Below are 22462 nucleotides of genomic sequence, written 5' to 3'. Positions count from 1 at the left end.
GTGCACTTAGCTTAGCATAGCGGAGATTGAGGCGTGACGACAAACTCATTGTATGTGTATTTTCTCTCTTGTTGTGAGTCCTTGGGAGTTAAAATGTCACCTTTCTTAGGAGCTAGTGGTGGCTTTTACAAAGTATCTTGCCACCCTTAGCTTAGCAACACGAGCTCACAATTTCTGCTTTGCTCATGGTGTTTAATCTTGCAGTAAATTACTGAGCTTGCAAAATGTACAGTAGCCAGGCTTTACGAGGCTGCACTCCCCTCTTGGGCAGGTGTTGAAACGTGCAATCATGGCACAACACAAGTCGACAGGGGCCCAATTATCACGGTCACAACAATCAGCATGTGTGAAGAGACATCAAAGTACACCTGCGATATATCTTCTTACATCAAAGTATGCAGATTCATGACAGTGATATTTTTCCCTTCCATGAAATGTCCTTCATCATGTGTCAGTTTCCTTCTATCCTCTCCACAGCTCTTTTCCTGGATGTCCACCATAACTTAGGCTAATGCTGAATAATATAGTAATGAGTCTATAAACAGGTTCATTACCTACACTTCATTTCCTGCAAGGCAGAGGAACATATCGTGAAGGAGGAAAGACACAGACACTTGACAGAGAGACAGCTCGCTGATAGTTGTTTCACTCTGTCGTCCTTTTACAATTTCTGCTTGCTTTCCACTTTATCTTGTTTTCCTTAGCCTGTATTATCACCCCTCTACATTCTTGTTTCTTCTGACAATTGGCTGTGCTTGGAGAATAAAGGCACAGTCTTGACTTGATTATCTGTAATGAAAACACTATTCTCCTTCCTCTCTTCCCAACTCCTATATAGTAGCATACTCCCTTCTGTTAAAACTTACATCTATTCTGTTTTGAACCACTGTATTCATCTTTCATTCACTCAAATTCCACTGCTAGTTAAAGGAGAGCTAATATGTGGCAAAAAAAAGATAGAGGGAGGATGGAGGAGAGTGGGAGAGCAGATGGTGGGAGTGAGACTGAAACATGATGAAACACGCACGTCCAGCAGCAGGTAAACACAGAAAAACTTGAGCCAAAATATGGAATCAATACGAAGAGTCTCAGTGGTTTCCAAGTATGTGAGCTACTTTACATGCTCTCCATCTATTCACATTCCCTTCCAGCTGAATGGTAACTTACAGAGAAACATAACAGGAGCACTAATATCCAGTTAAATTGCAAGAAGCATTTATCACTGACAACATCCTTCAGCGAATCCTCCAGGGCGTGGGATCTACAAGGAGGAACGCAGGGGCGGCTACTTCTGAGCCTGCCAATGACAGGGAAGCTGTGAAGTTGGGCGATCACCTGGAAACCTTTGGCTGCGACATCAAAGCGGGTGATTGATGTTGTATCAATGCATTCACAGCTATCACCTAAAATTTCTCATGCTTAGTTTGTCAGTCCCACCAGTGCTCCCATTCATCCACGGAGTCCTTGTGTTGCCTCGACATGGTCTTTGCAGACTATACAACATTTGGTAAGACTAAAATAAAAAAACAAAGTGTGGTATTAAGTTGCTGATATTGACTGTCATTATATTCTGGCCCATATGCTACAACTAAATAAAATTAAAAAAAACAACAACAAAACAGTCAATTAACAGTTTTCATCACAACATAGTTTGTGTAGCAGACGTTCTTTTGTGCAACTTCGCAGTAAGTTGGTAAAGTAATGTTTTACAGGTAAGCAGATGGTGGTGCATAGTTGAAAATACAAAATGTACTTTTCAACTGCAAAATATTTTGCCTCTAGTACACATTTGAGCAAATAAAAGGAAGGACAATATTTCTCCAAACTCTAAAAACACTTTAGTATACAGGGAGCGCTCAGCTCTTTAGTCGAATTTGACTTCCTGAGTCCAAATGTTTAGTCCGTACTGAGCACTGTAAAGTCAAAGAAAGCTGTACTGTTGTTGCAATGTTGTTACTCTTACACTGTGTAAAAAACAGCAATGCATTTTCAAGGTTACACTAGATACATCCTTTCATCTATTTATTGCTTACATAAAATACATTTATTTTCCACAACTGAAAGTACATTCAACTGCAAAATGCGCCCTAAGTTCGATATCGAGTACAAAAAGATAACAGCGCATAGATCTCGGATTAATTTTGCTCCAAGCTACTGGATGGAAGTAATCTCTGAATGTTCTCGAGTGAAATATGAATGAATGTGTCATATCATTCAGTGGGCATGACTCTGCAGAGCAGCAGGAAAGTTTCTCCAGCAGTTCAGTTTTGGTTCAATGCATGGTCCTGCAGTGCCCCCTGCTGATCATGCAGAATATTTCACCTTTTGTATGTACTCCTGGCGAGTCCAACAACCTTGGTGAAAGGAATACATTTGATATTCAAAGAAATGTACTCCATCAGTATTCTTTGTGCTCTCTGGACTGCACACACAGCATCGATCTAAGGCAGGTACACATTACCAAAGGAACACTGAGTATGCCAGGTACTGTTAACATATACACTTTGACTTTAAGCTGTTGTACCCTAGTGGCTGTAGATTTAATCTGGTGCCTTTTTTAATGTTCTCTAGCTGAAATGATTTGGACAAACGAGTGAATGCATTGAACTGCATGCTCCCATATGTACAACTGCTGAGGTACCTTGAAGGAAGGCAGGTAATCCAACCACTGCTGCAATGCAACTCCATGGTGACCAGCAGCACAATACCATGGTTGTACTCATGAGAAAGAAAGATAGGATGCATAAATTCAACTGCCACATACTTTACTATCAGGCAAAAACTTTTTTAAAAATGAAGCTGATACACAGAACATTCAACAGTTACATTGGGGTGAAACTTAACTTGGTGCCCAGGAGACCTAACACAGATGGAATTACAAACAGTGGACAAGCTTTAAAATGAATGCATTGCAAAGAAACACCTGCAGCTTCAAATGGTAGCAACTCGTGTGAAAATGTAAAACTTTGAAATACAGAAATCATGACATGAGACATCTGTAAGCTGTATATGACATGCTCATGTTTACCAACCAAGCTGGTCTATGCTGCTTTATACTAATGGGACAAAAGGGCAAAAGGTGTAGCTTAATATCTGTGATCTCCATCAATTTCTCTGTTAAATTTAAACTTAAAGAAGTAACCATACACAACGCCAGAACTTCATTCAAGCAAATACAATACATGTACAATATGTTGTCTAAGTGAAGTTGAATACTAACTAAAATAGAGTCGTGTTGCAGGTTTAAAGAGGAACATGTCAACAAGACAGAGGGGGAGGTATCATGGAGATGTTACATACAGCAGGTACAGGAAGGCCAGAGAATAGTTTTCTACCCCGTCCCTACCACCTTCTACTTCTCTTCGTTGTCTTGACCTCTCTCCGAGCCTTGTGACGGTCCACACAATTACCTTCAATTATCCTCACTTCCACCTCACCAATTACAACCATTATTGATTCAAGACCCTCAGGCTGTAAGCCTTATCTACACCCAACCACAGCCCATGGAGTCTGGCGGAAGCAGAATAGGACCAAATAATGGGACCTTGGTTCATTACCACTCTCCAGCTTTTCACTCCATCTACGTCATGCCATCACGTACCTAACAGACATGGTTCTCCAGTGCCCTTGAGAAGTAAATTAAACGAACACAAAATCACTTCTTTGGAAGTAGCTATGACTCTGCTTGGATTATCTATAGACCAGCATGCAAATGCAAATCAGTTACCAACACATTTAATGCTTTAATTGTCACCACAGCCTCAAAGACGCACCTAAAGGCAGGACCAACAATAAATCCAAAAGATGGATTTTTGCAAAGAGAACTCAACAAATACATCTTCAACTCTCAATCATAGTTTGTCAGTCATGTAGGAGACACTGTCCTGATGACATGGCATCCTGTCTCCAGATGCCAAGCAGAGACAGGGGCATTACAGTGAGACCGTCTCATATGAAGGTCAGTTACACAGTATGGAAGCTGTAAAATGTGGAGTCAAACTCTGCGTCTCTCCTGCCAGATTTTTGAATATGATACTTGCTGACATTTAGTGAGACACAAACATAAGCTGCTGTCACCACACACTAATGTAAAACATCCATCATCTTGAACACACGCCAGGGCACCTGCAGAGAGCCGCATCAACGACGCCTCACTGCCATCTCCTGTTACAACGAACTTGAAAGGCTGAGCCCCAAGTGCGATTTGTAATGCAACGCTGCCCCCTTGAGGTGTGTTTTAAATTGTGGCTGCTGGTGTGTGATGCATCATTGGAGCATTTAGTCTACAGTATGAATCCAATGTGAAGGAAAGCTATGAAATCATCAGAAACCTACCTTTCTATCCTTTCAGTCAGCTTTTCCATGGACTTTGTCTCCTTGTAGCATCACCGAAAGTTGTCCAGAACACCTTGTGCCTTTTTGGAGCACAAAACAGGTGATGTTTAAAGCATCCAGGCAGTCAAGCAAACTTTAAACTTATAGTGCTGCAACCAATACAGAGTAAAACTGCCTGTGTGGATACTGACTCAGAGACACATTACTTTCCAGTAATATTATGCAGAATAGAGAAGAGGTTGGTGGCCAATAAAACTGAGAGATTTTTACCTTTCAAATATCTTTGAGATCCCTTTCATGGCAGCAACATATTTGGAGCTCAAACATGTTCATCTGTAAGTGAAGAGAAAATCAGGACAGCTAAAAAAGCTAATGTTAGCCTCTGTAAGTTTACTATACACTCAGTTGCCAGTTTATTAAGTACACCTAGTTAAAGCAGTCTAATGCAAAAGTCTGCACTAAACTACCCAAACTAAACTAATGTTCAGTTTGGGTTGAAACTGTTCAGAGAGGTGTTTTTCAACTTTGTTATCATTTTGGAGGTCTGAGCCTTTTGTTGAAATGTATTGCAATAGACTGACAGGTGTTTCCATGATTTGATGTACGTGTATTTACTGGCCCTTTCCTCTTTTAACAATAAATGTGTTTGTGCAGGCATGGGCCCCATAAGAAAGAAAAGGTTGTACAGATTTAAATGTGTCCAACTAATTGTTTAAATTATGTTTCTGAACAAAAATATAAAAATTAGACGTATTCGACAAACCTCTTGGGAGAAGCAAGTTTAATTTAGAAGTTAGCCCTGTTAGCATGAATGACACAGGTGTTGCTAATTGGAGTAGCTTATTTTGGTCTAGCGCCAGCTGTTTTTGTTGACAGTGAGGTTTCCCAAATGAAGATACGAACCTTTCTAACACCACATAACTAAACTCTGCTAATTATTTGTCTTTTTTTCGGCTTTGCTTTCGTAACCCGAGCATCAGATATCCTTACCTTAGCAACGGTGGGCCTGTCTGCAGCAGCAGAGTTCAGATTGACTGGAGAGGGGCGTGGTTTGCCAAGTCTAATGTGGCGTTCAATGACTATCGGAAATATCAAGAGTATGAATGACAGATCCGGTTTTACAGTTTGTGATTTGTGAAAGTGAAGAGCAGACAATGGAAACGTGGGAACCGTGTTAGAAAATGTTGTCAATGTAAATTATTTTAGTCTTATGTGTAGCCTTTCCTTTTTTAAATGTTTTAAGTGTAAAAATAAAATATACCAGAACAAAAACATATTTATGGTTCATATTTTCGATGTTGCTTGTCTAAATAGATTTTCTTTATCTTTACTTTATGAATATTGAGCTGGTTTTGCAACATTTGCAAATACTTCATAAGCTAGAGGGTTTTTTTTTCATATTGTCCCTAACAATTTGCAACCGTTGTTTAAAAAAAAAAAGGTGGTTAGAAAACGGTTTACATTTGCTGGCACGTCATCATATATAAGCAGTACCGATAAACAATCCAACAAATAACAACCACCGAAAGAGGTGCTTTTGGGCCCGTCTTTTGACCGAAAAAAATCGTACGAATTGTGACTCTGAGAGTGGAAGCTCAGGAGGGGCACCTGAAGGCATCGCTAGTGCAGATCAGTGTTGTGTGCGGTCTGCTCGCCGTGTTTGCTGTGTTTGCTGCTGGCTCCCCTCTGTCCTCCATTAGAGCTCGGCTCCATCCCCGCTGTACGGCGCAGGCCCGAAGTAGCGCAGCCGCTCTGAGGTTAGTGCCCTACCGCGCAATCTCCATTTATTTCAGCCCCGGCGCAGCCGCATCATCGAACCCGGCAGCGTTGGGGTGAAAGATGCAGATTGTTTAGATGCTGACTGGAGCTGTGTTAGGATGCATATATGGCTTTTTGTGGGGAATCGTGTTCTAGGCGCGTATCGACAACAAGCTCTGATAGACTAGAATAGCTGTGGATGAGACGCAGGCCGCTGGGCCTGTTGTAGCGCTGTTTTGTTTCATATTGCGCGGGTTTCATGCTAGCTGTAGCGTTACTAAGGTCTGCCTTTCACTGCACACAGAATTTATTCACGCTGAGTGTTCTAACGTCAACAAAACCGTTGCTATTCTCGATCGTAGCCAATTTTCATTCAGATGGCCGAAGCTACGCCGCCAAATGGTTAGCTAGCTAGCTTATTAGCCAGATGTAGGACATTGCTAGCTTAGCTCTGTTTGGCAGTCGCTGTCAACCGACCCGGCAAGTCGGCTAACATTACAGCACTGTAACGCTTGAGCAATTACGTTACCTGTTTAGTACATTTAGTTAAGCCTTCTTACTATGTGTTGTGGAAATCAGCCTTATTACAGGCCGTGGTTGTGATTAAACATCAGTGTTGTTGTCTAGTCGTGCACCGGTTCGTTCATCATCCCATAGATCCTGTCAGCAGCTACAGTTCGTGTAGTTGGTACAGGAGGTGATGGATGCAAATAAACATCTCTGGCTACACTTCATGACAGAAATGTGTCTCATTCCTTTGAAATTTTTTGTTGGTTGGTAACAACAGTCCCGATCACGTCTCTTTCAAAAAGAAAACAAGTGTGCATTGGAAAGACCTGTTCAAACACATGTTCCACATATCAGCTGCCCAGCATGAATCAAGTGAGCAGGTTATCCCCATTAAACTGCCTCAGTGGGTGATTTCACCCAAAAAGCTTTGCAGCTTTTCTACATGCATATGTTTAGTTTCTAAGTGAACAAAAGCACGTTGTGTGTGTGAGATTTAGTTGAGCCTTATTGTGAGTGATTTTCACCCCTCTGTCAGACAATAATATCACTCCAGTCCACATACACACACATGCAGTTCACCAATGAATATGCAGACACTCACTGCCTTAAACTGTAATGCATTTAAACTTTCTTACTTTTTTACCGTCAGAAATTTCCTTTCAGTTATTTGCATATGAAACTATGGGATGCATCTAAATAGTGCCAAGGGATATTTATATATGTGTTGAATGCATATCTTGAAAATCTATCTCTTGTAAGACCTATGATTTAACACATAATAAATCGGGAAAATAAAACATTTCCATGCTTTGATCACAGTGGTGTTATTCCAAATGAAACTCTATTGATACAGTGTAAAGCCCCCTAGAGGCTGATTAACAATGGTGCAAACATTGCTTGTTTTTTACAGCGAAAATATATGAGGACTATGGCAGCTGTGCACAGTAACAGTTTGTCGTCAGTTGCTTGAGTTTGAAGGTCTTTACAGTTCCATGAACATTTATTGTGCACATGACTTCACATAAATATACTAAATACATGTAGTGTCTTATATGTCAGGCAGTATTTCAGATTAGTTTGTATTACCTTTCAGTCCAGTCGTTTTTACCGTAATAAACCTGAGTTTGTTTCTGATCAGCATTATGTTGTAGTTATGCTGTCACATGATTATAAGCACATCTTGCAGTATAAATGCTGTAGGACAGCTTGTAATACATGTGACATAATTGTATATCTGCTGTAATGTACATCTGCTAAGCTGTATATCTATAGTCAACTCCCATACGAGCTCTGTGTTATTGTAATGAAAAGATGGAATTTACTCAGGCGCCATGCGCAGTGTAAAACCATCCCTGTCATTATCTTATGCTGCATCTCTTCTTTACCTCTCTGTCTCCTCAGTCATCGTACCGTGGATCCAGCTGTGTAGACCAGGTGGCCGATAATGGACGAGCACGTCGTTCACCAGACAGAACACATGACCACCATCGAGGCCAGCGCCGTCAGCCAGCAGGTCCAGCAGGTGTGTGTAAAAACATAATACCTAAACAGTGGAAACGTGGAACGATGAGTAGACAGCCCCATTATTTTACCAGCCAGTTAGGATTTCAGACTACAACAGGAACAGTAGCACCTCAGTCAGATATGAGTACCATGATGTTTTGTGTAGAGGCTTCAACCCATTCTGCTTGGATTACTGTGTGTAGGTACACGTGGCAACCTTTACTGAAGCATCCATGATGAGCGCAGAGGAAGACTCAACGTCCTCACCGGATGACGATCCTTATGACGACACGGACATCCTCAACTCGGCTGGCACTGATGAGGTCACCGCCCACCTGGCTGCTGCAGGTATGTCTGAAACTCAGAAACTGAGATTTAGTCGACAAGAAGCATCCAACCAATGTCTGGCAGTACCTTAATATTCTGTGAGGTTTAGACTGTGTTGGTGTTATTTATCATTTACACGGAGTTGGTGAAGCTGCATCCTCTTTTTGTTTGTTTTTTATTTTGCAGATGTTTTTTTCTTTATCCGGCATTTCCGATGAATTCTGCTAATCCAGTAAAACATCCATAGTTGATAGAGTTCAGTGTAATGCTTCTAACTGAACAACAGGTGGTGCCAGTGGACTGTTGTATTTAGGGCCACTGCAAAATACAGCCTCCTGTCAAGCTCCCGATGACACCTTTTTGTCTTTTCCCTTTTAAGTCGTTGATGTACCAAACAGTGCCAGAGATCCGCACCTTTCTCTTCTCTTCTGCTTTTTTAAAAATCAAATCAAAAAAGAAGATTGAGTACCAACAACCATGTAGACTAAACATTCAAGATCGATCAAATCGGAGAGGACATAACAGCGTTCAGACACAATCTACTGAATGTTCTCTATATTGATTGCTGTCGTCTTCTGTCACACTTTTTTGACAGTCAAACTTGATCTTTCTCTCTCTCTCTCTCTCTCAGGCCCAGTAGGCATGGCGGCGGCTGCTGCCGTGGCAACTGGTAAGAAAAGAAAGAGGCCTCATATCTTTGAATCCAACCCCTCCATCCGGAAGAGGCAGCAGACTCGTCTGCTCAGGTGAGCCTTATAAAACAAAAGGCCAGCTTTCTCTACCATGTGTTTTCCCTCAGCAGTTCCAATTACAAGTGTTACTTCCAGCACCTGAAGTCATTGCTCACTCTCAGACAGCGCTGGCGTTGTGCTTTTTGGTTTTATTCTGAACCTGGAGGTAAAGGGTGGTGTTTGTTTACAGGAAACTGCGAGCCACCCTGGATGAGTACACGACCAGAGTGGGCCAACAGGCCATCGTGCTGTGTATCTCTCCTTCCAAACCCAACCCGGTGTTCAAGGTGTTTGGTGCTGCTCCTCTGGAGAATGTGGTGAGTGCTACAGTCAGCTGGTTGAACGCATTGTTTGGTGCACAATGAAACTTCCCAACCTTCCAACCTATTAATTACTCCAACATGCTACTGCATTCTTGCCAAAGATGCTCCTGTGCATCCTTCATAGGTGTGCGCTTTGAACCTTAGAGGTACATTGAACCATGTGTCTTCATTGAACTGCATTTGATATGGTGCCTGCTCTTTCTTTATACCCTCTAAACTAAAACATTGTCTTTCTATTCTCCAGGTGAGAAAGTATAAGGGCATGATGCTGGAGGATCTGGAGAACGCTCTGGCTGAACATGCCCCCGCTGGTGGAGAGCTGGCGTCAGAGCTGCCCCCTCTCACGATTGACGGCATCCCCGTCTCTGTCGACAAGATGACCCAGGTCAGGCTCAATTCTCTGTCTGCTTATCTATTATGGGCCAAACCTCCCAAGTAAAAAGGAAGTGTGTATCCAGCATTAGACAGTTGTTTGGTTTTTTTGTGTAAACTGACAAGTTCCAAATTCCCTTTTGATGTCCAAAACACAATGTCGGCGTTCCCAGCAGGGGGCGCCAGTTGGCAACAAATCATAGTTACAGATTGTTTTTTTTATGTGTATTGTGAGCAAGAGCTTAGCCATTATATGTATCAAGGTCAAAGCCTCAATTTTAGCTGTTCTCACATGTCAGTGATGAGTTTGATTCGTGCATTTTTAGCCAGCAGTTGGTTGTAAAAATTATTTGCATTCATTTTCATGGTAAAGTGGAACTTTGGCACCGTAATTCAGGCATGCACATGATGCATAGGTAGTGTCCCCATCTGAAGACAAACCTACCTTTGCTAGACAGGCTGTGGCACCAGTGAGAGGAAGAGCAGAGTAGACTATGAGTGGGCCTTTCAGTGCATTAGCGCCATTGGCAGCCTGAGTCCTCTCCTCACCCGAGGGAATCCGGCTTGTTTACTCTGCCATCCCAGTGCTGCTGACGCGCTCTCTGGCTCATCGTCAGAGTAGCCGGCATGTCAGTGGCCCTCAGAGACCGTCCTCAACCCTGGGAGCACGGTAGCCAATCGCAGGGCCAGATGTGTCCTCGGAGGGCAGGTGTTAGTTGGTGCTTGTTTTTCTGGAGGTTGTAGGATGAGATTATCATGAGTAACCTGTTGCCTCACTCATCTTGGCCAAGCCAGGTGGAAAGGTGTGGGGGTTGGTGTTTTTAGAGGTATGTCTGTGCGCCAAGTGTTGGAGACGGGATGCTGTCAAATCCCTCCAGGAAAGGTCGATTAACCTTAGAGAGGGCAAGTATGAAAATGAGAACCATGTGATGAAAGGGAGCTAATTCAGATTTAGCTCTCCTGATCCATATCGTGAAGGCCTTATTGTCTTCTATGCAGACATCTGCAGTTGGTTTTGCGCCGCTGAAGAAATCTGAAGCAGGGTTTAGTGACGTAGGCAGACGCCCTGGCCCGTCTGATATATGGAGCATCTGTAGCAGGTGATCCCGGGTCTAGCCTGAGCCTATAATTACCCCCCAGCCTTGTTAGGGCCAGGGACACGGCAACATAGCCGCCTTCTTAAATGCTGATTGGACCATTGCTTTGGGGATTAGGATTGGGGGGGGGTGGGTGCAAGGACAACATGCCACTTAACTCACTAGCCACTGTAATTAGGCCATCTGGCCTAGCACACATGCATCCACATATATCCACACATTAACCAGCTACAGGTGGAAAGACAGACATCTTTTTGCTACTAAGTCCTTTTTTTCTGGGATTAATCCAATTTGTTCTGTCAGTACGGCGAGTGTTGGCTGAAGTGAAGCCCCTTTCCTGCAACCACTCGCACGGTCACACCAGCTTTTTCCAAAGCTGCTGTCGCCATCCATTTTCTACCCAGATCCATTTTGTCATATCTCTTTGCGTGATGCACTGAGGAACCAAGTATAGGTGGTTTGTGGTTGTGAGTTAGAAACGGGGGTCTGAGGGGGGGAGGAGGGAGGGATTTATTTCTCCCGGAACCAAATTTAGCTCGTGATGTCAAGGCAGGCAGACGCTGCAGTGCCTCATTGTGCAATATAATCCCCCGGTGATGCTTGCATATTACCAGGACACTGAGGACATTGGCACTAAAACCCCACCCCAGCCTGTCAGTGAGTGTGAGTGTACGCTTGTTCTGGAAGTGTTGACGTGACGGTGAGCGAGAACGCACGCTGCTCGCTGCGGCATGTGAAGTGTGTGCGTTGATTGATGATCAATAGCACACAAATGAGATTAGATTAAGACCCTCACTCTGCCTGCTTTGGGGCACAGTGCAAACCTCTGCAGGCCTCTCATGCAACACGGCAGACGAAGCAGTCAGTATAGGAAAACAAGCACACACATCTAAATCCAATTAATATGATTTATGTCGGGAAAATAAAGAAGAGTTTGCTGATGCTATCGTGGTGACCTTTATTTTGCTATAATTAAACTTGGATCTCTTTTTATTAGTTGCTTCCCCTATTGTTAATGTTAAAAACGTTTGTCAACCACTGGATTAATTCAAGTAGCCAGTTGCTAATTGGTTTTAGAAACGGGGGTCTGAGGGTAATGAAATAATGAGTCTCTGCACAAGTTCATAAAATAACACACCACGAGTGTTCAAAGTTAATCTGATGTTTCTGTTTGACATTGAGTGTCTTTTTTAACAATGTCAAGCAGCTTGTCCTTGTTCACACCTACGCTGAGTGTACTGGATCCTTTGCTAGGACAGGTTGACTGCTGAACTGTGTTGGATCACCCCTGATGTTCCATCAGGCTGGAGCCACAGCCATAGATTGGTCTGTTAATAAACATGATCGCATTGTTCTCCTTTTTAGAAAGCCTGTTTCTATTTGCAGGCCTTGACCACCTCAGCACCCGGCAGCAGGTACCCGATCAATACGCGCCTCCTGCTGCCTGCTCAAGGGCGTGTTTGCTTATGTGTGTGTGTGTGTGTGAGAGAGAGAGAGAGACTCTGCATGTCTCCACTTGAGAGTTTCGGTGCCTGTATCATCTCTTGACTGCATGCATCTGCCCTTTTGCTTCAGGCCCAGCTGCGAGCGTTCATCCCAGAGATGCTGAAGTACTCAACGGGCCGAGGGAAGCCTGGCTGGGGTAAGGAGAGCTGCAAGCCGCTGTGGTGGCCTGAGGACATCCCTTGGGCCAACGTCCGCAGCGACGTCCGCACAGAGGAGCAGAAGCAGAGGGTGAGAGAGTTACTCTTGTAATGATGTTGTACTTTGATTTTGCCCCTCCTTCCAATGACAGTTGCTCTTGTTAAGCCTCATTTTCTGCACTATATAGATGGTGCAAAATGCTTAACAGATATTCCAAAAGACTGCACATCTCTTTTCATACATTAGCTCCCAAATTGGCATTGTTCAGCCATAAATGGTGTCTGATGACAGAGCTCTCTAAATCTCAGCCATGTAATGTGGTATTCATTGTCAGTAGTCCCTGAATCAGTCTGTAGAATTGTTTGCCATATTAACTTCGATTCATGTTTCCCAAGGTGTCTTGGACGCAGGCGTTGCGGACCATCGTTAAGAACTGCTACAAGCAGCACGGCCGCGAGGATCTGTTGTATGCTTTTGAGGACCAACAGATAACCACAACAACCCCCACCCAGCACCACCTGACCACCGCGCAGAGTATCGCTCATCTTGTGCCCTCACAAACGGTGGTACAGACCATCAACAACCCCGACGGGACAGTCTCGCTCATCCAGGTACGATTTAGCGGCTGCTCCGTTGCGATCAGAATTCTCAGTAAGTGAATTTTAAAGTTGAATATTGTTTGTTTTATTGTGACTGCACCCCTTTCCCTCAGGTTGGCACGGGACACACGGTTGCCACCCTGGCGGATGCTTCAGAGCTGCCCGGTGTGACGGTGGCGCAGGTCAACTACTCCACTGTGACTGATGGAGAGGTAACGCCCACATGTGCACAATATCTACCTCAAAATTCCCTTTTTTATACTACGATAGATCAGGATTGCAACAGTATGAGATTTTCATGGTCACAGTTCTTAGTTTCATCATTATTATTATCAGTCACAATAACCCTTAAAGGAAAACAGAAAGGGTTTTTTTTGGAGCTGTCATTGCTGCACTGCTGATCCTCATTTGCTTTGTGGATAAAATTGCCTTCTTGTGTTCCTCTCCAGGTGGAGCAGAACTGGGCCACGCTCCAGGGCGGCGAGATGACAATCCAAACCACTCAGGCCTCAGAGGCCACGCAGGCGGTGGCGTCCCTGGCTGAGGCCGCCGTCGCTGCCAGTCAGGAGATTCAGCCCGGAGCCACCGTCACAATGGCTCTGAACAGGTGAGGATGGGAGACGTCAGTAAGTTATTTTGCAAGGTGTAACAAGGCTTTTCAAGTCACAAGTAAATAGCGTTTTGATGTGACTTGGGTGGCTTGTGGGAAATGAAGGCAACATGAGAAAGAAATATTAAATTATAGAATTAGACCAGAAAGCCATGCTTCCATTTAAGTATAAAAGATGGAGATGGAGGTGTTGGAGCCAACAAACACTGCAGAGCCTTAGAAGCACCAATAATTACTCTGGCAGCTCTAACAGCTGGATGAGTACAAGACAACTCCGGGGTCCCCCGGAGATGAGAGTCAACTGCCTCTCATCCTCGTTCAGCATCAACTTTAATTAGCCCGTAGCTTTTATAGAGGCCGCGTGCATGATACACAACCATTAACTGGGTTGTTAGCTGCATATTTCCATGTGCTAACAGCCCAGTAGAATTTTGTTTATTGTATAAACATTTGTGCAGGCGTCAGTAAAGTCAGTAAAGGTCTGAAATAAAAAATCACACATATCATAGCATTTAGAACCTGCAGTTAAATTTGTGAGCGTTGAGGATACAGTAGTGACCCTTTGTAAAAGGCTGTCTGCACATTCTGGCAACAGCCCCTCTAGTAGTAAAACATGTCCAAGAGTGGCTGTTGTAATGTTTTTCTGGAGGGAACTAAGCCACACACAATTGTATTCAGATGGGATCTACGACAGGATCTTAAATCATGTCCAGTGGAAGTGTCTGCAGGATCTTGTTACAGCACAAGAACACAGCAGGTTGAAAGTGTGCTCGTGAACTAAACGAGTTCGCAGTCTTTGGTTGCGGCTAAAACCTGCAGAGCTTTAGCCGACGTCCCGATCTACAGCGTTAGTTTTTCTGATCTTTCTTAAAGGTCTTAAACTTCACCGGAATATTCACCAGTCAGGCTCGCTGAGATGCTGACATGTTTGCTGTTTTTTCACTGCGGTAGTGTCAAGGCAGTAATTTCAGATGTGTATGGGTATGTCCCATTGGGGCTTGTTACCTGCACCCACCTGTGTCCTCCTTCCTCTCCCCTCCCCTCCCCTGTTTACCTGAGCTAAGCTACTCTGGGCTCTCTGCTCCACAGGCTCTGGAACATTTTGTCTCTGTTTTCCAGCTCCAGTGGGAGAATATTGTGGCACAAAATTTATCAGCCATGGTAAAGTGTAAGACACAATTAGTAAAGCCCCTCTCATTGCTGGGCTTTGAACATGTAAGCTGTATTGATGGTATAAAATGTTTACAGCTGACCAGAACTTACTATTGACAGCAAAAATGATCAATATCTGTCACCGAGACTTGATAAGAAGCATTTTAATACCAGTGTTGCCAGACTTTGCTGCCACCGCCTAACTAGAGTCATCCGCATACAGCAGCAGTGTGAATGCATCATCGCCGCTTGCACTCTCAGTCTGTACTCTCCCAGCTCCTCCTCCTCCTCCCTATCGGTCCATCTGTAGTTCAATCTCAGATGTGATTATCAATCAAGCTGCGAACAGTTCCATTAGTTCATAACGAAGCTGCTGTGGTAATAGGCTCGTGGTAATTCCACTGGACAGATCTGGTTAATAAAACTGCTTTGTTAGACCCGCAGCACCTGGCCTTTAGGGAGATGTGACAGATTCCCCATAAGTCCAGACTAGAAAAGCCTCTTATAGCTCATACACTCCTACCTCTTCACCCCACATCTCTCTAATAACCCTTGTCTTTGTGAGCAGGCCGTGTGTGTGTGTGTGCATGTGTGTGTGTGTGTCCTTTTCAGCTTTGTACCAATGATTCTATGTGAAAGCCTAATATGTGAATGTGTTTTTCAAATTGTGTGCACAAAAAATACATGTTTATTTGCCCAGTTTTTTTTTACATATTGTTCACTAAATCTGCCGTGTGTGCGTGTGTGTTGCAGTGAGGCAGCAGCCCATGCTGTGGCGACGTTGGCTGAGGCCACTCTACAAGGCGGAGGGCAGATTGTGCTGGCAGAGACCGCAGCTGCTGTTGGGGCGCTGGCAGGGGTTCAAGATGCCACAGGTACATATTCATCCATGATGTTATCATCAACATGGCCGACACATCACGCAGAATACACTTCAAATGACAGAATTTACATAGAGTCATATAGTATGTATTATAGTATAAGGCAGGGTAGTTATTATGTACTAGAGAAAAGGAGATATGTTCAGTTTTTGTGATTCAGAGCACATTAAAAGAACATTCTTCTGGGAACAGGGTGGCTGTGAATGATCTCCAGCTACACTGCATAGTCAACGTCGCTAACAGTTTATCGATTGACAGAAAATGTATTGAGTTCATAACCTATTGTAGCCTGTTTATAACGCAAGGCGGCACCTGTGTTCATCCAAGGGCCGAGAGCAGACACTGCGGGGGTCGGACCTTCAATAGAAAGGCAGACAGTAAAGACGGCAGTGTACGGGAAACAGGGAGCAACGGGAGCTCTGCTGTGACGAATGGAAATACAATAACAGAAAACTGAATTCTTTTATTGAGGCATTTTTGGCATCACATCTTGACTAATTGGTGTGTGTGTGTGTGTGTGTGTGTGTGTGTGTGTGTGTGTGTGTGTGTGTGTGTGTGTGTGTGTGTGTGTGTGTGTGTGTGTGTGTGTGTGTGTGTGTGTTCCCCAGCCAATGGCCTTTCTAATTAGTCTTACTAAGTGTAAGCTTCCCTTCAGTAGCACTACGGTGAGACCTCTGAGCTCCTACACTCTAATCTACTCTATGCTGATGTGACAGATGGTGTGTGTGCATGTGCGTGGGCGTTGTGTGCGTGTGTGTGTGTGTCTGTCTTGTAGCAATAGGGTTAAGGTTAGGGCTAACCCTAACCCTTTTAATTATACGTTAGCTCAGTGACCCTATCGTCAGTGTCCTTACATGAATGCACTGCGGTGCCAGTGTGTGTCTGCTGGGGGTTGGACCAGTTTGTAATGACGTCCTCACATCCTCGTTGGATAGCATTAACAATCTTTTTTAGCATATGTTCCGGTGTCCTGAGGGTGGAACGTATGCTGCTCCCTGTCAATGATTAACATCGGGGAGACACGCTGCTAATCTGATATTGACGACCGAATGTAGTCGAGAAATGTCAGTGGCCTATGGCAGATATACAAGTGAAACTACGCAGGCGCTTTTCAAGCCTGTCCTGGTGCTAAACGTGACTCTTGGCTTTCTCATCGTTCAATTTTAGTGAAGACTTAATGCCTTTGTAATTAGGTGTGTCGATTACTGGCTTAGTAGCACTTTGATTGTTCAAGTTTTGAGTTCGATTCAAGAGCTAAAGGTATCTCTCTCTCTCTGTCAGCTCCATTTTGGAAACCATGATTTGATACATTGTTGTTTATATTTATTAAATATGTATTTATTATTGGCGTTATTATCATTTTGTATTGATTATTACTTCAGCGAATTTAATTCAGATCGATGCCTTGAATCATGGTCAGTCAATGCAATGATACAACCTATGAATGACAGTATGAAAGAAGTTCGACCCAGACACTCTCTGTCTCTGTCACACACACATCTTGGCAAGCTGTCAGTCTTCTTTTTTTTTTTTTTTTTCATTCGCAGTTTCTTCTAATCAGAACCATCCTGCAGTGGGATAAACACACATACACGCACATTCACGCAATGTACACTCGTCCCTCCTTAAGAGGGCCGATCCACTCCATTATCAGTCCATGGTCTAATCACTGGGCCAGCTGTCAGCACTCAGTCCCAGGTTCTCCTGCGTGGCTACATGCATGCACACACACACAGGTTCCATGAATACAGGCCTTTTCTAAATTCAGACAGGTGTATGTACCGCACACTGTTATTTTGTCTCCTTCCAGCTGTAAATCCGCTTTAGACAACTCAGTGTATGTGGACAGGACAGATTGTTGCAGGCAAAGTTGGAAAACATTGTTTCTTTGCTGTAGCTGTATGTTACAGTTAAAAGAAAGTCAAATATAGGGTATGAAGATGGCAGAAACTAGCAGAAAAAAACAATGGGTATCCAAAATGAGCATCCCTTGGATGTTTCCATTGACTCTTCCTTTGAGATTGACTTTTTTTTAATGAAATCAGGAATTAAATTTCATCAGTGAAAGTGTCATAAGTCCCACTTTTAGATTCCCACTTTTAGATTCAGAGAATAGTCTTAACAGAATGCACATGCTAAAACAATGTGCAAAAATATGGACAGCACAGCTGTAGTGTATATTTGTAAATTCAGGTTATTCAAATCTAATATGTGCAGCCTTTGTATTGTTTGACGTCTTGCTTCTGAAACCATAAGGACTCGTTTGGCTGCAGAGGCTCACTCAAACAGCTAATGGAGCTGCCAAAGCCAGTCCTTCTCCCGACTATTGACCTTAGCTAATCACTGTAGTGCTACACAAGAGTGCAGTGCGCCGTTTGAAGTGCGCCGGCCCAGACGCCGCTGATTGGCTTGCGTAGCGACCCTTCACTGACACAGGCATGCAGACGCTCACACACACTAATGCACACACACGGCCACACCAGACACGGCCCTTAACGTCTAAGTAACTATGTTTGAGTGGCTGAATTAGGCACTTCACTCAGCGCTGTGTCCGTACATCACCGTGCCAAGCCGGTGCCCTGTTTGCTAAGCCCTCCACCATAATCACTGGCAGCACAATTACCTGCATCAGCAAAACTTAACCCTGTCACAAATCACTGGTGAGTGGGCTTAGAAGGGCCCACATTAGAGGGCCAGCAATTACAAGCTAACCCGACAAAAGGGGCTGGAGTTTGTTTGGCGACTTGAAAGATTTGAATTGCCGCCCTGTATCATCTCAGTTATGTGTTTGAAAGGGGTTTATGGGTAGTGTGTGTTCGGTGCGTTTAATGTCCAGTGTCTTAGCTCCCATTAATGGGTGCGGGCATGAGCCACTGCCATCCCCTACACTGACCTTCTTGCCTGCCTGTGACACTGTGACAGCTTGCAGGGTGGGGCAGAGGCCCACGTGACTGCAGCAATAATCCCTGCAGGCAGAGACACACACACACACACACACACACACACACAGCTGGGCATGGGGGAGGCGAGATGAGAGCGTTCAATTGGACCATTGTTCGGAAATGCCGTCTCTGTAACATGGCCGCCTCCTGTCACACACAGCTACCTGGACTCGACCGCCTCCCGAGCACCGTGTCAAACAGAAACTCCAGTGACGAGATCCCCGCCGCCAAAGACTGAACGACTGTTTGCCGGCATGGCTGCAGCTCATGATTAAATCAATTAGCATGATCACTTTTTCAGTTCATAATTAAGGCTTAGGGTTAAGCGATGCGTTCACTTGGTTTTTTTTCATCCAAACCACAGCCCAAAACCAGTTTCTAACTGAATAAAACTATTTCAAATGATATAAAAAGAGAAAATGCTTGCACCACCCAGACTGGCTTGTAATTTACCTAATAGCTTATAGTCAATTATCAGAATTATTGCTAGTAAGTTTTCGAACGCTAACAGATTAACCAATAATTTCCTGCATTGTGTGTCTAATGCCAAATATCTTTGCCTCAGGTCTGGTCCAGATCCCGGTCAGCATGTACCAGACGGTCGTGACCAGCCTCGCCCAGGGCAACCGGCCCGTCCAGGTTGCAATGGCGCCTGTGGCCACACGCATAGATAACACTGTCACGCTGGACGGCCAGGCGGTGGAGGTTGTGACCCTGGAGCAGTGACATTTACCACCCCGGAAAGAGTAGAAGGCACTGAACGGCCACCGTGGAGATTTGTTTATCCTACTGTTTTCCAAGACATCATACTGTGTACAATGTCAAATATATTTTTAAATGTACATCTGCAGGGGAAGTAAAGTGAGCTATCAATGCATTGTGTTTATTATGTAAAGATATTGCTTTTGTTGGTGTTTTTTTTAGCTTCATGGGTTTGTTTGTTTTTTTTTGTTTGTTTTTTTTTTTAGCTCTGTGATGTTGAGTATTTAGTATTTATTTCTTTACAATTAACCTTTACTTAAAACAAAGATGAACCAAAAAGCCTGGGAGGAAAGCCGCCACTGCTTCACCCAGAGTGTGTAACTATCACTGTTCCGGATTTTCATTGTCGTTTATGTGCTCGACTGTTTTGTTTTTAGGATGCATTTACAAATTCGGTGCCATAGTCAGAAATCACTCCTCTCCGTTTTCCACATATCGCCCTTCTGAATTTTACTCTTCCCGCCTCAGCTCACCTAAAACTCTGCTAGTGTACAGAACAGCGTCAGCGTAGGCACTCCCAGACATTTCTCGCGTTAGATGTTGAAATGTTGCGTCTCGTCGTGTGCTTCCCCCTGTGTTGTTTAACTGCAGTCCACGCACATGCCAAGATTTGTGAAGACTCAGGATATACATCAAGGTGTTTTTTACTGCTGGACTGCTGAGCTGACTTCCTGAAGCAGCCATTTTGTCTACCAAATCCTTTTATTTACAGTGTACGGATAGGAGCACCCCTTGGTTTGTTGTTTGTTTTTTACATGTACTCCTTTGTATGTCACTTTGGACTTGGTGGTCTTTATTTATTTATACATCTTAACGTTGCAGGGACAGTGCGCATTACAGGACCAGGGTGTAGGATTTAGTGGCATCTAGTAGCGAGGTTGCAACCAAGCGAATGCACCTTGCCTCACCCTTTCCTTGTCGAGCATGTAGGAGAACCTGCGGTGGCCACAAAACAAACCTCGCTACTGTAGAAATATGGTGGTGCAACATGGCGGACTCCTCAAAAGAGGACCTGCTCCCTTAACACATATAAAGAGCTCATTCTAAGGTACCAGAAACATAATGATGATGAATGATTCTTATTTTTGGGTGATTATACACTAATGAAAACACACTTGTGAATATTATTTTCCCTTAAATCTTACACACTGGTCCTTTAATTGACATTCGTGTAAATGTGCCACTTCAGCCATCCTGGCTAATTATCAGCTGCAGTCCCTGGACAGGTGTAATGACAGCGAGACATGAAAGTCATTCAAACAGGAACAGCAATACAGAACATATGGCCGAGCACACTTCATAAGAACGCGTAAAACACAAACAACAAGACATAAACAAAGCACGCTTCGGGTGATCGGGTGTGGTCACGCAGTCGACCGTCTTTTAACCATGACTTTGAAATGATTTTTAAATGGACGATATGTGCATCACTTCGTAAATCACAGGAAGTTAGTCGTGCTTGGACCGGCCCTGCAGTATTTTTGCATCAAAAAGGCAATTCTTTGGATCTTGCAACAAAATAAAATTGCCAGAAATCGACATTGTTTGACGCAGCTTTAACATTTGGTTCAACTCTCACCACTGTTTAAGAAGTAAAGTCCAATAAACTGGCTGCTGTTCACCCTTCATTCTGTTTCCCTCATGATTATTAGCACACTGTGCTGGGCCTGCATTCGCCCAATGGCCAGAAACACTACAAGTCAATGCTTGCAAACATAAGCCTATAAGATCATAAACTATATTTACTGGTTTGAGGTTGGTTGAGGTTGAGCTCACTGAGCTGTTTTGGATGATGTTAGCCAACAAATGAATAATGCAGCATTGAGGCTCCTTCTGTCTTCAGAGCAGATATGACATTGTACATAATGTCTGATCCCAAATTAGATGGTTACAGCATATCAGCTCTATGTGTCAGATAGTATAGAAAATATGGAGGGCAATCACAGATAAAGATGCAAATACTTAGAGCTGCAGTCCGTTTGCTGCTGCACAATGCGTTGAAGCTGAAGCAGTAGTTAGCCAGCTAGGACCCAATCTTGCTAAAAGCTAAATACACTATCATCACAGCACCTGCAGCAAGAGAGGCAGAATTTATGTGTGTGAAAGAGACTGCTTTTGTGGGGGGGGGACTTGGCCTTGTCTGTCTTGGCTTGAAACGTACCTGCGTATTGCAAAACAATAATCTTGTCCCACATCTTCCAAAAATACACATCCAGGAAGATTTATGTCAGAGTTTATGTTATTCACAGTTAAAGATTTTACAGCCGTTCCCTTTTTTTGTGGAAAGCCACATTTCTCTGCATTTTGTCCATTAATGATCTAGTTGCCGCCAAACCCGATAACCACACTCTCCTCCGCAGCACCCCCACCTTCCCTGCCGTGACAGACAGGGCCATGATTACATCATAAGCTGCCTGAACCTCCTCTTGCTTTAAAGCCTGGGATTTGCTAGCCGGGCCCTTCTGTTGCCGAGTGGAACAGAGAGAGAAGCGTTCAGGCCTTAATCTATCAGGCGTCAGTGTATATCCCGCTCTTCCTCCAGATTAAAGCTGAACCAGGTTGCATTCACACAGATGAAAAGATCCCATTTGCCTTCTTGTTTTATGTTTTCTTCCCCCTCCTGTCGTGTTTAGATTGGAAAACGCTCCGGAGCGTGTTGTGGGTCACTGTAGGAAAAGAGGAAACTTTGTGTAATGTTCGAGTCATTGCAGGCGTGTGGCACGCATGCGCATCAAACTGTCACTGCGGATTAAGAAGGCCTTATTAGTTGTAGCATGCTTTCTTGGAAAAAGGCCTACACCTCATGCTACCTAAGCCTCTCCCTCCTCCATCTCTTGCCTCTCTCTGCCTCTGCACCATCCATCCACTCAGCCACACTTACACAAAGTGCACTGAAACCTTTCAACTGTATCATTA

At 43.9% G+C, this 22462-nt stretch overlaps 1 protein-coding gene across 1 annotated transcript; it reads left to right on the top strand.

Moving 5' to 3' along the window:
- Positions 1–6016: 6016 nt before the first annotated feature.
- On the top strand, positions 6017–21168 carry nrf1 (nuclear respiratory factor 1). The gene is made up of 12 exons (XM_041963822.1): positions 6017–6092; positions 8005–8125; positions 8310–8454; positions 9065–9179; positions 9355–9481; positions 9732–9872; positions 12532–12690; positions 12996–13211; positions 13313–13411; positions 13649–13806; positions 15715–15836; positions 19350–21168. Exons 2-12 carry the CDS (start codon positions 8048–8050, stop codon positions 19508–19510), a joined length of 1521 nt encoding a protein of 506 aa, XP_041819756.1. The 5' UTR covers positions 6017–6092; positions 8005–8047; the 3' UTR covers positions 19511–21168.
- Positions 21169–22462: the final 1294 nt, after the last annotated feature.

The sequence above is a fragment of the Chelmon rostratus genome, chromosome 22, assembly GCF_017976325.1.
Source record: "Chelmon rostratus isolate fCheRos1 chromosome 22, fCheRos1.pri, whole genome shotgun sequence".
Classification (NCBI taxonomy): Eukaryota; Metazoa; Chordata; class Actinopteri; order Chaetodontiformes; family Chaetodontidae; genus Chelmon; species Chelmon rostratus.
Note: the sequence above shows the minus strand (reverse complement) of the source record. Positions and strands in the feature narration are given on the sequence as shown.